The sequence below is a fragment of the Patella vulgata genome, chromosome 1 (assembly GCF_932274485.2).
Source record: "Patella vulgata chromosome 1, xgPatVulg1.2, whole genome shotgun sequence".
NCBI lineage: Eukaryota > Metazoa > Mollusca > Gastropoda > Patellidae > Patella > Patella vulgata.
In genome coordinates, this window is record NC_065879.2 from 33,943,909 (window position 1) to 33,961,640 (window position 17,732).

The following is a 17,732-nucleotide window of genomic DNA, read 5'->3' on the forward strand; positions in this document are numbered from 1 at the left end:
TTCACCCCAGTCAACATCAAATCCCCGTAGCAAAAACTCTAAACGGTCAACCCCCTACAAAATTATGATGAGGAGATTGCCAAATGTGGTCCCCATTGTGCCTATAAAGATTGGAACCAACGGAATGTTGAGCAAAAAGCTACATCCCGGGAGGTTACAGCCATTTAACATTGAAGTCAATGGCCAAATAATTAATTGCTAGTCTGAATCCATGTACTTAACTAGTTTTGTTAATTTGAGAAAGAGAGTTATCTCCCTTTACACTATACATTATTTCAGCAATGATAATTTCAACCAATTACAACCTTTTTGTTTGGCGCAATATAGCCCGGTTGGAGCTGACGTGCCATTAAACAACATTTCATTCATTCATACAACCATTTTGTCCACACGTGGCTACGTCAAATCATATACACATGTGTACCCTAGAAATAAAATCAAATGGAATGGGATTTAACGTCCTTCATTTCTGCATCACACAGTGATAATGAGTAGAAGTTTGTTCCAACATCGGCAAAACAACCTACTTTTATTTCGAATTCCAACCGTCAAGATTTATTTTTACGTGCACACTAACGTGCCTACACTTGACCTTGGCGTTTTGTTCGATCTGGAAGACTAGACATACCAAGCCCTCCTTTAGGCAACAAAGACAAGGGTAAACCACACTGGAAAATCTCGAAGAACTTTTTCGGCTTACACCTGGATGGGAACCTGTGACCTTGTTAGCTAGCCAGCGTCTGACTCAAAGAGACAAAGCGGCCCCCGTGTGCATTGCACTAAACACATTAAGATAGTTGATTTTTGTTTGCGTGTAGTGCGATCCTCCTGCACTTACTATAATTAAACTACATTGATATGTTGTAAAAAGAAAAAAAAGACTTAATTAAAACTACCCTAGACGTACAGTTTAAAAGATATAACTCATCTGTTAGATTTAATTCTTTTTATGAAATATGATTTTAATCACTCGTTAATTAGGTTTAGATATACATTATGTAAGAGCTAAATCTGCCTATTACAAGTCTTCTTTCTGGCTCCAAATGTTATATAAATTATTGATTAGATATTATTATTCACGTCTATAACCAACTCTCTATATCATCGGATGGTTGGGATATTGGGTGGATTAGACCATCCGCGCCGTTTAATCGGTTAACGTTAAAATTGAAAATCGAGACTTCGCTATTCTAGTCAAAACTTTAAACATTCATATCTTCGCCCAGAATAAAGTAAATTTTTATCATGTTTTTTTTTCACAGCGAGAACAGCCAGCACTAGACCTAGCTAAATCTTGCATGATGTATCATTTATTTGTAGCCTGCGTTCGAGCTTTCTGGCCTTTGTCTCCTTTCTGTATGTGTAGGATAAAGCACAAGACTGAGGTTATGCTGGGGAAAGAAAGACTGTAGAAAATAACCCAACAAAAAGATAAGCCGAGGCCGGAAGGCCGAGGTTGTTCTGTCAAGGGTTTTTTCTGAAGTCTTTCGTCCCCAGCATAACTGAAGTCGGGGACTTTATCTTGCTTATAAACCGTCTATGTTTACATGTATGCAAGATGAGAATATCCCAGAATTCCCGTAAGAAAAACCTTATATCATGTTTTCTTATGGAAAAAAACCTACCCTGGAAGAATAACCCAGTACAGGTTTAAAGAAAAACTTTCAGAAGAATAACCCCAAATTTCCCTATATATATCCAAAGCCGCCCCCGACTTTCAGACGGCAAGTTATTCCGGGCATAGATCAAATAAGATACCGTTTCAGGTTTATAAGTCGGAATAATCGGGGTTGTCTAAAACAAAATACAGTAAGAATGCATAAGACTACCAGTAAATTAGCAAGCGGGTCAAACCGAGATTAAAAATTTTCCGTTTGTAGCCTTTTTATAAAAAATTCTTCAGTTTAATCTCTAACTCAATATTTTCCACAATATTCGAAACTAAACACACGATTTGGAATTCAATATTCTCCATTTAAATCAATATTAATGCTATTATCTTGTGACACTATTGTGTCATAATATCCAATATTTAAGACACGGGGACATTTTATAATCTGTGCACGGGTCGTGCACACTCGGCAAGCATCAGCAGATTCCAGGCTCCGAGTTCACAAAGCATTCTCAAACTTAAGTTAAGAATTTTCTCAAAATTGTTTGCCTTATTTTAACTAAAATTTATAAAACTTCAATAAGAAACTATATGAAAAATTTTGTGTTTCTGGATCAAAGATATTTCTCATAAACAATTGGTGAAAGTTGAGTAAATTCTTAACTTAAGTCTGGCATGCTTTATGAATTTGGGGCCAGTACCCTAAATCTAGCCTCGGCTGTATAGGCCTAACGAAGTCCGCCATTGTAACTACTTTCAAGTTCCCGGATTACCAACGGCGTTGCACATGACGACGCCTTTGAAGAATGTTTTATCATACAAATATTTCAAAGTCTGAAGCTGCTTTTCTGTCAAGTTTAATTGCTTTTCTGTAAACAAGGACAACTTTGCACTGAAAATTCTAAACACGCTTCGAACGACGCAATTTTGATAACTTCTTTTTAAAAACGGCAATTGTATAGGCGTAGGTACATCACTTACCGTCATACAACCGAGGCTAGATGTAGAGTCACGGAATCTGCCGAGTTTTGCCGAGTGGGGTCGTGCATTCTATGGTTTCTGGTGCCATTTGTAATGAAATGATATAGGGTATAACGTCCTACCGTTCTGGCCCGACTTGGCCAATGAAGACGGACAATATACGCCATGTATACTGTGCTGTGAAGGAAGTTTTTCCCGAACAGCGGCACAACGGTCTAGTCTTACATCCAATTTCAACTGCCAAGGGATATTTTACGTGCACACCAAAGTAAATCACTTTAGATACATTCATATATATGGCGGTATATTAGATTCAAAATTCTAACATGCTATCGTTTAATTTCCAACTTCTATTCATGTAGGCCTAATTTCTAACTTCTATTCATGTAATTTCTAAATTAAGACAATGTATAATCCAACTTCTTTATTAAAATTTGATCAGTGTAAATTTTAACTCTGTTTCATCTTATTTTTATTATTAAGACGAAAAATGTCTACTTCATTGTCGCTTTATATGTTAAGCATGAACGTCGAATAAATTTAGAATTTTGATACTTCCTAGCAACAATCATTATGACGTCGCTTAGTGTCGCCACCGTGTGCTCAATTTGGCGTTTGAGCATCTGATCGGGACCATTATGCCATTTTCAATTTCAGCATCGATTCCCCGGTTGTATTTTGTACTTGACTAGGAGTAGGGTCGCCTGCCCAACCTCGTGGATTATCTCCTAATCCTCCAACTGCTAACGATCCCTACGCGCAACCGAATTATTGGAATAAAATTGAACTCTGTTAGTCCCGAAATGCCTAGTTTTTGTCGAGGGGACGCTACCCTCTCTCTGTCTCTCTCTACGGCCCTCTTGTTGTTACAATTACTTAATGTCTCGCTCTCGACCATTAAAAAATACATATACAGCTGGCGGTAGTTTTTTTCTTTGATGTCCATAGCAGTTATATCTCTAACAACCTGTCATGACGTCATCATAGGTTGATATATTCGGCTCATATCAACAGCTGATGACGTCATGACAGGTTGATATTTCATATCAACCGCTAATTACGTCATCTCAGGACGATATATTCGGCTCATATCAACCGCTGATGACGTAGATGATCGAAATAATACAAAGAACACAGAAATAAATTTTTATTCTTTTGAAAATTAAAAATTGTTATAGTACAACTTGTAGCATTCAGGACCGAAATAGACGGCGTACTTATCGGCATATTTAAATCGGTTATCCATACTCCATGTCTAAGATATCTTTCAGAATTTTCTTTCCGTCCACATATCGATTATTTCTCCACACACTCCAAGACTTGAAAGTATTTATCGGCCAAGAGTTTCTTTGTAAAGTATTTTTGGGTACAATCCACTTAAAACAGTCGGTCAAATCCTTCTCTGAACATCCGAAAACCTTCAATCACGGTTCACTGTCAGAATTATCGGAAAAGATTGGATTTTGATCCAAATTTTCTTCAGGCTTTGGATAGATCCTCATCGATATTTGCATTCACATCTATTCCATCGTCAATATGCTGGCTAAAAAGGGTTGATTATTCGTCTGACTTCGTATTACTATCCATTTTGATTTTGCTTTCAATTCAATTACTCCAAAATGACGACGTATAAACAAAAAACATGCACGTACATTCACGTGATTACTTTGGTAATTGTCGCTATTTGGCGGAAACTATCGAGCAATTATCCAATCATTATTGCCTTTTAATAGAAGAGCCCATTAAATTTAAGGGTGAAATGGCGTTGTATATGTCGAATATAAACCTACTCTCCCTCGGATTGATATGATAGAGGACACTAAGGCTCGCCCGCGTGTTCTCAATCATATCAACCTCGGGTAGGTTAATATCCTATACATAAAGGCCCCGATCTTTTGCTCAATCACCAAATGAATAGAAGTTAGAAATTGGACGATCGCGCGTTAGAAGTTTGAATCTAATATACCGCATTACATATGAAATTAATGTTTGCTTTTACACCCATTTTCATCTAATTTAAGGTTCCAAAGAATAGAGCCGTACACCCTGTAAATCAAATTATCGTTGTGAATTAAAACATTTGGGCGCCTACACTGTAGTTAATTGGACTATAAACGCAAGTGTTTGGTTTATATATAGACCCAATTCGTCAATAACACAAGTACTTGTCTATTAAGAATTTTAAATAAATGGAGCCTAAAATAGGCTGTTATGTTTATCACGAATATTTTATTCAAAATAAGTAATCGCGTTTTTCCACGAGGATGTATACTACAGTTATTGTGTTAAGACCACAATATTAATGTTAATTATAACCATTTTATTCCTTCTGACATTACATCAAAACCCCGCCATGAGCGGCCATTCACTCCTGCCAACCGGTCACTCACTTCCCGTCTACCGCACATGCTCACCCGAATAACTCATATTACATCATAGACATAATTGACCAATCTGTTTCACAGAGAATTACGCACATGCTCACCCGAATAACTCACATTACATCATAGACATAATTGACATGAATGATTCACATTATATAAACACAGATAAATATTAACATATTGAGTAAGATTAGTCATTAATCACCCCATTAAATTGTCTTGAACTTTAAATATACTTGGCAATTGTTTTTTTAACTTTCCGATAATTTGAATGCCCAATAAGAGCCCAACACCTGTTACAATCATCTGATAAATAAGAGGATCCGATTGACCGTCTCGAATTTTCTTACACATGGTCAAAGGAATCAATTGGCAGTGGCATCATTTTCCTAATTCATAACTGATAACATCCCAATCCTTCCGTCTCAAAGCCAAGAATATTCCCAAAAATAGCATATCCAATCACTCTTCATCGATTATAGACTAAAAGATTAACATAAATTGTCATATACAGTTGCAATAAATAGACGAACAACATGTCTGAAATCGGGGTAAACAGCCCGTGGGGTCTGAATCCAGATCCAGTACATCGACCTAGTTATCTATAAGTCGTAATTGGTGTCGCACAGGAGGCAGGGTATACGTCCTCTTAAAAAAACACATGATATCAATTGGCATTAAACAACAGCCTTGGATTAAACGTAAAGCAAAGTAAGCACGCTCTTACAGCATCAAGGGATGTACACCGTAACAAAAAAAAAAAATCCGTGAAAAAACGTAAAAAATTCCGGAAACAAAAATTACCAGGAAAATTTTTATCCGTATTTGTTTTTCCTGTAATTTACAGAAATTCCTTCAATTAACATAAATTCCATTTTCAAATATAGAAAAACAAAATCCTGGTAATTTTTGTTTCCTCCGTCTAGTTTTTTACTGGTGCAAATTAATACTCCATAATAAATGTATGCTTATATAAAATGGTAAAATACATCTAATAATGAACATAATAGCAAGATACATTGATTGATTTATCAATGTCTGACGTCATAGGATCAAAAGCCGTTCGTACGACATCTGACGCGACCTTTTACTACAACCGGTAAGATCTTGACATAGTGTAGGCCATCGAAAGTATAAAAAAAAACGAAACGAAATATAGATCTGTATTTTAATCAGATTGCGGGTTGTCGGGCGAATACTTGAACATTCTCTCCGTGTTGGTGTGTGTGTGGGGGGGGGGGGGGCGAATGGTTAGCACGTGCGCGCTATATCATAAGGTCTGTCATTGAGTCAACTGGCGTGGTTTCGATTCCCCAGTTGTACGTGACAAGGAGTAGGGTCCAACCTCGTGGGTTTGCTCTGGGTCCTCCGGTTTCCTCCCACTGCCGATTCAACCATTATGTTAGTCACGAAATTACCTAGTTTGTGTCGAGTGGACGTTAACCTCCCCCCCCTCTCTCTCTCTCTCGCGGGCGCGCGCACGCTCTCTCTCTCCGTGTTGACATACCAACATTTTTAAAAAAAAATAGAACTTCCTCTTTGATCTGGATCCTAAATATAATAGTCGATTTCACAGTTTTTATACATTGATTACTCCTGTAGGATGGCAAATTGTCATCATTCAAATAAATGCCTGAAGAGCCGCTATCGCGGTGAACACGTTAGCATAAAATGTATTTTTATTTTGCCATCTTTAATTTCAATTATATATTACCAAAGAGCAGCTTTAATTAACTATTCTACTACCGAATTTTATTCTTCTTTCTTTCTTTCTTTAGTACATCCATAAAGAAATAAAGAAAAATACTCTTAACGTTCTTTCATCTTTATAAATATAATATAAATAATAATGTCCTTTGAATTTTCCCTTACAGACATGTCTCATAGTTCAGTATAGGTCACATGATGTAGGTAAATATATCAAAATAAAAATGTAATTTGTAGATAATAGCTGTCGGGGTGACGCATTTGAAATATACATACATGATTAATATGACATTTAGTCGCATGCTTTTTGTGTGATTTTAATATACGCCATGCTATCAACCTAGCCAGAAATAACCATTAAAGGGAGTTTAGTCCTTTCGTTTGCTTTTGATTTGGTAATAATTTACGATCGATTCAAAACATTTATAATGTCCTATTACTTTTTAGTTTCCGATCTTTGTTCATCAATTAATTACACATGTTACTAAACCAAAACAACTGTTTATCGTTTGTGCTTATTATTATTGTGTGCGCGGAAAATTATTAAGCATACATTATGCAAGAGCCAAATCTGCCTATTGCAGATCTTTCTGTATTAATTTAGACATTAAATAACTTATCCAGACCATATTCAACTCTCGATGCCATCTCTAGCCTGCAATATATAGCGGATTGGAATACATATTTTGAAAAAAATAATTAAATCGATAATTAATGGATAATCCCGACTTTGTTTTTTATCGTACCGAGTTTAGGAATAATGGCCGAGGCTAGCCTAAAATTCAAAAGCTAATATCTCGGTTCAGAGAGGAACTATTTGACTGAAATTTTCAGCATATTCTATTTACTTTATCTATGTTTTAACTATTATAGCGAAAACAGTCAACCCATTACTATGAACAGCTCAGTAAAACCGTGTTGGCCATGTCGATTAGTTCCAAGGGTAGTATAATTAGAAACTGTACTGTATATTTAAAATAAAAGTATCATTTCCTTTCGTTTGGTATATTATATGGTATGTGGAAAGAAATAAACCGAACAAGTGCGAACGCTCTATAATGGCCATTAACCGAGCATGATGTCATCGCAGCCATCTTAGAATTTTGACGTCATATCAAAAATCGTTGCGCAATCGTCCAAAAACAAACATGCCAAGGTTCATGTCGACCGTACTTGCATTGACGAGGCCTTAACATGATAGAAAATACATCTGATTCTATTCGGATCAAACGGCTTAAAACAGGGTAATCACGCTGACACGTATGAATAATGTCGTCTCATGCCATGTCTGAATACTTGTAATTTGAAAATCCAACGAAATGCCACTTTGAATAACCACTTTTAATTGGCCTATTTAGATACGTCAGCTCAAATTAGGAACAAAAGATGTTTCCCGAATATACGTGTATGATCTTCACTTTAGCACGTTAGTAGGTTCAATAGCCGCGAACACTAAGCTGGGTAAACAGCCTATAGCGGTGTATCAGATCAAACAAAAACAACCTGTTTTGATGAAAAGGGATCAACACTTGATGTACAAGAGTTTATTGAGTCTCGATCGTATTATAAAATAAAACTATAGTAAACGAGAAAGTGTGATGAAGATATATATATATATATATATATATATATATATGATGGAATACTAACATGTGTTTTAGTTCAGGGAGATACGCCACAGAAACTGATACGCACAAGCAACCGTGAGAGTATTCTAAAAACGTAATATGTCATGACATTTACTTATAGCCAAAGGTTAAAGACCTTTCACCAGTTACGCTGATCTTTGCTTTTCTTATAAGAATTGGTTCGGCTCTGAATTGGAAATCTAGTAACAAATGCGTCGCTTAAAAGGCGTAAAGACTTCTAATAACTGAATGATTGTTGTTACATATTGTAATAAGTACAAGTTTACTATGGACCGGGAACCAAAGAATGGAGTTATCGCGGCCATCTTGGAATTATGACGTTAATCGATGCTCATTTTTCCAAGGATAGCAAGTTTCATGTCGACCAAACTTGAATTGGTGAGCCTCATGCTTTTTTTTTTACGAAGAATGTCGCCCCCAAGAACAAGAAGACCAACAATATAGTTTAATCTGTGCGTCTTTGTGTGTTTTAACAACTAGCTCCGAACATTCGTAGAAAGTGTGACGTGCTCAGTACTTGAGCTTCAGTGGTTGACCTCCAACTGACATTGTCTCGGTTCACAAAAAGCTATACCGTGGAGTATTTAAAAGAAATTGCGGACAACGGACCGGTGAACCAACGGATGGACAGTCGGGTTGGGGCGAGAACAACATACGACCACATGTCAACATAAACAATGAGCATTTCCTGAACACCGAGCAGAGAGTTGCGAACTTCTTTTTTGGACACCAATATCGGCTCCACCCCCACAAGGCCCTTCGAATTGACAGATGTTGACTTTAGAAGATATCTTGTTATTTGTCTTCCTTACAGAGTCTACAAAACAAGGTCTGTTCTTGGTTGGATCTAGGAGGAGGCCATTTTATATCATCTTTATATCTCTTGGTTGTTGAAATGTTGAAATCTGAAACGTCATAAAACCAATGCTTTTATTTAGCTGTTTGGTATTTATCTTCGGGGGGGGGGGGGAGTGAATCAGCTTTCTCTCTCTCTCTCTCTTTCTCTTCGCGTTTTTAATTATAACCGTCTTGTGTCACTGGGGTAATTGCTACCAATCATTCCATCATTTCTGATAAATTGGGTTTTAATTATATGTTGTGTTAGTGCCGTCTGACGTGATCTCATCTAATCTTTACAGTATACAATTTCACAACTCTCATAACGCATCGCGGTCGAGTGTTAGGCCCAACATAATATGCGAATTATCTGATGATCTAATAGACTATGGCCAAATAATAATACCTGTGTTTGTGGTTACTTTGCCCAAAGTACTCGTATGGACACTTGCATTATATAACCTTTATGGTAGCTTAAAGTAGCTAAGTCTCTAACGAAATATCATCAAAAATCTTCAACATTGAAAACACGAATTATTTGTCAATTCAAATCAACATTGGTCTTGTGATCTTACAGGGAAAAGATGGGCTTCTGATATCCAATATTCAAGACAAAATAAACATTTTGTCTTTGGTTTACGAATCATGTACCATAATGCGTTTCAGTGCCATTAGGAACAAGGGGCTCAAAGAACGAGGCTAGACATATTCCACAAGTCATGGCAAATGGTGACGCTATATTCTTATCTGGAGAGCATAGGCAATAAATAACATCGGTTTAGATTGTAATAACCAGACGCTAAAGATTGTCTTCAATTGAGACTTATTTCGCGGAACATAACTGATTAGAAATTACAGTAAAAACAGAAACGATTGAATGTAAATCACTTTATATACATTCATATTACATTATTATATGCGTTGCGACCCATTTGTGTCAATTTCTAGATCCCAAATATTAGCGATTTATCCCCTTTAATTACTGATTAAGGTTCTAAAAAATAGTGCCGATTCGGACTGTTGTAAATACCGAAATTTCAGTGTTGGAATTTGTTGTCAGAAAAATAAACCGAAGCCAATTTATAGGGGGCCCTGGAAAATGAGGACAAAAGTTTATGCTGCACGATTTTGATTTAGGAAATTAGCTAGGGTGAGTAGTGTAACCGTAAAGACGGGTATTTGTTTCTTGGTTGAGAGATGCTAATTTTTGGCTGGTTGGGGAGGTTCGGGAATTTCCCGAGTCCAAAATGGCCGCTTTATATAACTAAGTATTTGGGGAATACTAACCTTAATCCTAACCCTAACCCTTTTAAGACTGAACTTGGACCCAATTTACTTTTTACCCCTCTCAAAAGCGTTAGGTTTATATAAAGTAAAATACTCATTTATATAAAGCGAGCGGCCAGAACCAATCTGGGTTTGTAGAGTGAACATAGTGAGTTGGTGTGGCGAGTCTATTTTCCGTAGTTCTATCTTCAACCCTTTTTTTTCATGATGTTTCTGCACCGCTCTTCTCTGATAAATTCTCTTCGAAGAAAATATTAGTTATAGTTAACGTTGTACAATTAACACGTGTACGATATCTATACTCTTTTAGAACACCAAATGCCACTTCTCATTTGTGAGTTTCACGCCGAAACAAACGAACTTTCATAATATATAAGTGAAATGATAAGCCGCTTTTACACATCTACATTCTCGTGTTGCTTGTTTTGTTTTTATAAAAGCTAATCACGATTTCCATACATGTACATTATCTCGATCAATAATGATCTATTAAAGATACAGTGTCCCGAAAGTATTTATCGGGTGGCTATTTCGAATAAAAGTATGGCAAATTGGTATATATGGAAAGATAAGACACCCAATCTTACTAGAAAATACTGGATTACCTGAAAAACACCTATGGGGCAAACACTGGGCAAAAATGTCAGGGTATCACTAACTGGCAACCCGACTGTTGTCTGCCAGCTTATTGTGTGCTAGCTTGACTGAGGGAGCACTTGTTATTTCTTGATCAAATGGTTAGGCGGTTTGGGGAACATTGAGGGGGTGTCGACGTACAAAAGACTCTACAATTAAACGACGGAAAAAGAAGTTGACAGAAAATAATTAAGAATTTACTTAGGCCTCAATATTTATAGTAAATGTACAGTAAGTAATGATAAATGCATTCTGAAAAATGCCCCCCTCCCACCCACAATGAAGCTCAGGTGGCAGACAGAGCGTCTCACAACAGTTTATTTATAGCAATGGGAATCCCCGGGGATACAACGTTTTGAGAGGTAATTGAAGCAAATTTTTAATAGATTGATTAGTTTGAATATGTTTTTAGTCCAAATATATCATCAAATCACAGTTTGTATGCGGGAAGTAGTATCTTTAAAGATACCGTATGTAAGATTTAGATGTGTGTATTATGTATTACCGTAACCACGGTACTGGTATATTCGCTTCCCCATTTTTAAATTAAATCATTAAATGTCCGAAACCTTCTAATCTAGTAAACATCTCAAGTATCCGATGGCACCGAGAGTTGATCATGGTCTTGTCATGTTAATAAAGGGCTAATTAATACTTTATATAACATTTAAGGCCTAAAGAAAGACATGTAATAGGCAAATTTAGCTTTTGAATAATGTACCTTTAAATTCCAATTTCTTTCATCGTGTCATATATAAAAGTTGAAAGTAATATTAATCTCTTTGTAAATCTACACTACGTATACATTTTCTAATCTTTGGAATTTCAAAGCAATACACACTTCCTGTTACTTCAGGAAAATAATTACGATACCAGCTTCTTTCTCGATTCTATGGCTTTGATCAGGAATGGAAACTAAAATTAGCCCTTTTCTTCATGTCAACCTAATTCCGTCAAAATTAGTGTACAAGCTTCTTTTTGTTTCTTTCCGTATGATTGCAACGTGATCGGCTCATTTTTTTCTTCCGCTTTATTGCACTTTCCTCGTCCCTTTTTTCTGTCCGTTTTCTATTTTTTGCAACATTCTCTTTCCGTTTTTGATTACCGTTTTATTAGATTGTTTTTGAGGGGGTGGAGTGGGGCTGTCACCGCCTACTCTTCAACACGATCGGACACACACCATCTTTGTCAACGTTTACATGCCTTTTTAGAATTTTAACACACAGTGGTAGGCCATTATTATCACAACATAGCACGAAACTGCTAGTTTACCATCATGGAGCAAGATGCATAATGAGCGGAACGAGACCGGTAATAATTGAGCAGGGTGTGGGGTGAGCTTAACGAAGTACATAGCGTTATCTAGTTTGGACTTGTAAGAGACAATATGCAGGTGTATCGTAGGCCTCCATCTTTGACACGGACCAAAACCCAGAGTCACCTCAGAGAAACTGGGACGGTTACAATAATTAATTTGACGGACAGGTTGTCCAGTAACAGATATCAACGCCAAATCAACGACTATTGCATGCTTGTATAATCCAATAGCGGATTCTTTTCATAGATAAATATGGAGGTCACATTAGTGGTTTCGTATGTCAGTTCAATGAGATTTTGGTTTGTTTCCGTGGAACTCAAATGTCACAATATATACCCTATATACCAGGAGCCCTTGCATTTATCACACGCTGCGCTAATGTCTTTTTTGCCCCCCTACTTCGATCTAGACCAACCACCACGCCCTGGGAGGTTTTTGTACACCAGTCAAATGAGATAATGCAATATCACTAAATGTAATATGTCACCCCTACTATTGCGCCCACTTAATTGCGCAATAACTTATTATTTGAAGTTTTTTGTCATGTGGGATAGTTTTCGGTCACTACCTTGTATTGATTGACACTTTAGGGAATTGTCTTTGTATTTTATGTGTCTAGACCAGTAAAAAAACGGGAAATGGCTAATATGTTATTTTATTGACACATTTTAGTAATTAGTTTGTTTGTTTATGTACTCGCTGTGGATAAATATGGGCACTCGATTTGTTTTAGGGTTCAGTTTTGAGCCTACGTTCATATTCATATAAGGGAGATAATCAAATTCAGGGACAGATAACTCATCCGAAACCGCTTCTCTATTAGTCTCTATCATACAGAAAAATATTCTACGAATATTATTCTGGATGCGTTGTCAACATTTGAGAATAATAATAAGTCATTGTCTACGGGAGTTAACTAGTCAAAACCAAGATGTTAACGCCCATGAAAATAATTTAAGAATGCTTTTTCAGAAAATCAATTTGATTGCATTGCCAGTTCAATATCGAACACTTTGTTGCGGGAAGGGGCGCAACTCTTACTTGACTTGGACAAAGATACTGGATAATTAACCACATAAAAAAACCCCAGATCCACCGCATGTTGAAGACTAGGAGGTTCTGGGTGACCGAGATTACTTCTCTTTCAGTAGAGATATCGAAAGGTGATAACACCCCTCATTTTACTTTCTAATAAGACTACGGGGTGGTGATGAAATAATGGTTTTGACGAAAAGGCGCAATTTTTAAATGTTTGACAGAGAAAGACGGGATCAAAGAATTCGAAGAAGAGAAGACAGAAACGCCACTCTGCCAAGTTGAATACGTAACCATATTAAATGAATAGAGAGAGAGAGAGAAATGGGGTTTAACGTCCACTCAACACAAACTAGGTCATTTTGGGACTAACATATGGTTTAATTTTATTTCAATAATTCGCTTGCGCATAGGGGTCTTTAGCAGTGGGAGGAAACCGGAGGACCCGGAGAAAACCCACGAGGTTGGAATTAAACGAATAACCTTGTGTCAGTCTCAGAATGAGATACACAACGCCAACGAGACATTGAACCCTAGACAATACCCTCTCTTGTGCTGAATAATTTTGAACGGGCTTTATTCTAACCCACACAGGGAACCACGATGTAATGTATTTTCTTTATGTAACCAATACATGTACTGTCGTTTTACTGGATAAACATAATCGTAAATCTTGGGGTACGCAGCATGTGATTTCATTTTAAGATAAACCAAGACACTTTACATTTAGATCGAAGAGACTTCCAGAAATAAAGCCCATGACGTCAATTGTTTTAAAATATAAAATACGTCAAGGCAGATATATATAGATATAAACTATAATGTAGAATGTAAAATAACCTTAAGGGCTTACTGAGGTACCGTGGCTTCAGGAAAACTTTATCGTGCTGCCAATGTTAAACACGGTATTAGATGAATGGTGAAAAACACAGGGTTAAACATACATTATGCAAGAGTTAAATCTGTCCATTGCAGGTCTTTCTTTAGGCCTGAAATGTTATATAAGTTATTAATTAGACATTTATTAACCTATCCAGACCAAAATCAACTCTAGATGGCATGGCTAGCCGGTGATCTTTAGTGGATTATGAGCCGATTTACTGCATAACTTTCCTTCACGATTTAACGATTAAATGGATAATCGAGACTATGTTGTTTATCGTACTGACTTTAGTAATGATGACCGGGGCTAGGCGGAAATTTCAATCGCTTAGTTCTCGGTTCATAGTACTAAAGGGTCCCACATGTGGGCCCTAAAATGACCTATTTGTGATGAGTACAAGGCTTACGCCATACAATATGCTATGGGGATAAATTTATCCCGGTCAGCGGCGCTTCGGCCTACTCTAATTTCCAATTCCAACTGTCAAGGGTTCTTTTACCTGCACGTCAATAGACAGGGCCTCGATTTTGCGTTCCATCCAAACTACTAGACCTTGTCCGTGCCAGGCCCTCCGTCCTGCTCCACTGGCAAGAAGCAACCGCGCCGAAAAACCCGAGACCTGGTTAGCGAGCCAGTGTCTTACTCACTGAGCCACAGCGGCTCCCGAGTGGAGGACAAACCCAATGTCTCCTAATATAAAGCATACCAAACATTGTTTTATTTTCTATATAATGGTCGATCTATTTCATATAGCAATGGCGTGTAGCAATGAAAATAATGACGTATTATTGAAATAATAAATCCTATTACACAATACCATGTTACGTAATTGCTTTGCACAAACAAACAAGCGTAATCGTATTATATATACGGTCCATGAACAGACTAATTTTCTTAATGGGTTCGTAGTTTGATCTGTTCTAGATGCACGGTGGGGGGGGCTGCCATTTGTTTGTATCCTTTTAATCAGTATTCATAAAACGTATTAAACAACAGGCTGTCACATAGACTAACATACAATGATAAATCTGGAAAGAAGGAAGTGAAAGATATTTAATAAGAGAACGTTAGAGCTTCCAATCTCGTGCATAGAGAAACACATAACATAAAATTATCGATCGAATTTAGCAAGCCGACACATCTATCTTAACAACATCTCGATCTAAATTTCTTTTCACCAGTCTTCGCCTTTAAACAATCTTACGTACGCCAAAAGACCGGTGTTGAAATTTACGAGACAGCGTCATAAATTAGTATCGCTTAAGGTAGAACCAACGTCTTTTAAAAACAAAATCGTAAAGCTTTACGGTCACCATGTGGTCAGCTGCGCGATCGGGTGCTGACTGACTGTGCTGATGACGAAGAGCGAGTGAGACGGTAGTATCATCTGACTACTGAAGCGATTAATCAAAACCTGGTTGAATGACAAGCCTGAGGCTACTCACTGATTCTAAACTAAAGGATAAGATTGTTGTTATTTGTTCAAGTTCATGGCGTTATCGGTGACTAAACTATTCCTAGCCGAAGTCGGCATCTGTGAGAGTGAGCATCATGGCGGGTTATTTACTGTTTGAACTAAATACGCGACATAGGAATTGATTTTGTCCGCGGAGCTACCCCTGTCAAATATTTTTGTATTGCTAATGATTTATTAGACGAGAGACTGGATTATTATTACAAACGCTAACAACTGGACAGCGATAGAAAGGATGTATGTCCGACAAACAACAGACAAAATGGCGGCGTCGGAGGTAAGAAATATTATATAGTTTACTGGCTAAATTGAAAGGCTGCGGTGTGGCGTTGTCGTGGTATTTATACCGTTATAACTGGCGAGTGTGTAGTGTGAGAGAGTGTGTAGCAGCCATTTTACGATAGGGCATTATATTGACCTAGTTTCGGCTTAAGTATCAACACGCTATTTGAGGCATAACGGTCTGTGTGAAGTTGCTTTCAAAATGAGGAAATATGTCGCCGAATAACTAGTTTAATGATAGGCATGTGTGAACGAAGTGGACAATTTTATCACATCGTTTATGTATTTAGTTCAGGGATATATTCTGTGGGATCTATATTATTATAGTTTAAAAAGTAGTATAGGCGACGTATTTCAAAATAGGTATGTGTATTATTTTTATTTCGCACGTATGTATTTGGCTATTAAAGATATATAGCCCAGGTCCAACATTAATGCGATCTAGCTACATACATATGCACCACAAAGACAAGGCCTGGATTTATAATTTATATCGCTAGTTGGCTGAAAACTATCGGGAACATCATAAAAGTGTAGCCTGTCTGTTCCAGGCTTACTATATAATGTTTTATTTTTTTTATATAATATATGAGAATTAAAGCTAATACATCCCGGTAGAAAAATAATAGCTGATGAGCCACACACTTCATTTTGATCTAGTTCACGTATCGAGATCAAAATATCGCTGTAAATTAGTTAAAACGTTAGTCGTGAACTAATTTACAATCCTTTCACAATCGAAGCCACGGTCGTGATGGCTCAATTAACATGTCCTGGGCGCTATCCCGTTGTTAGCCGGGAAAGTTACTCAGGATTTTGCAGTATGTCTCACCCACCCACTCACCCACCCACCCGAGGGCCATCCTCATTGGCCCGGTTGGTGCATAAATATAAATCGTAATAAACCCATTTCATCTGTTGTGTTTATTATTAATCCGGCAATGAATATTAATATATTTGCGTACGTTGCTCATTTATGTTTTGTTTTATCCTCAGATCCCGAGGTAGTATTCGGTGCACATTACCGGTCCGTGTACTGTTATATATAGTGTATTTTCACATCATTAAATTAATGGATATATGTATCGTTATATTAAATTAATAGATATATATATTGTTATATTGATATTATGATATATGCATCGTTATATTAAATCAATAGATATGTACCCTTATTTTAATTAATGTAAAGACTTTTACTTTAAATTGATAGACTCATACACCGATGTATTAAATTAACACATCCATACCATGATATATTAAATTGGCCATTATAGGCATCTGGGATTAATAGAATTATACACCATAATATTGAATTATCATGCACCGTAATATTGAATTACTCGATTTGCCGTTTTATTAAATTTGATTGAAATTATATATCTATACGCTGCTATCTTGAGTTACATATTTATAAAAAAAAATAATATAGTACAATATACACCGTTATATTGCATTAATAGTATCCGTTATATTGCATTAATAGTATATACACCGTTATATTGAATTAATAGTACATTGTATACACATCGTTATATTGAATTGATACACCGTTATATTGAATTAATAGTTTACACATCGTTATATTGAATTAATAGTTTACACATCGTTATATTGAATTAATACACCGTTATATTGCATTAATAG

At 36.7% G+C, this 17,732-nt stretch overlaps 1 protein-coding gene across 2 annotated transcripts in view; it reads left to right on the forward strand.

Moving 5' to 3' along the window:
• The first annotated feature begins 15,608 nt into the window (after positions 1 to 15,608).
• LOC126819267 (uncharacterized) overlaps positions 15,609 to 17,732 on the forward strand; it is a 56,694-nt gene continuing 54,570 nt past the window's right edge. Inside the window, exon 1 of one of the 2 annotated variants that reach the window (XM_050547219.2) lies at positions 15,609 to 16,080. In XM_050547219.2, coding sequence (XP_050403176.1) covers positions 16,039 to 16,080 — 42 coding nt within the window. In that variant the 5' untranslated portion in view covers positions 15,609 to 16,038. Of the gene's footprint in view, positions 16,081 to 16,427; positions 16,449 to 17,732 lie in introns of those variants that run through there. The other variant, XM_050547239.2, reaches the window with a different exon arrangement.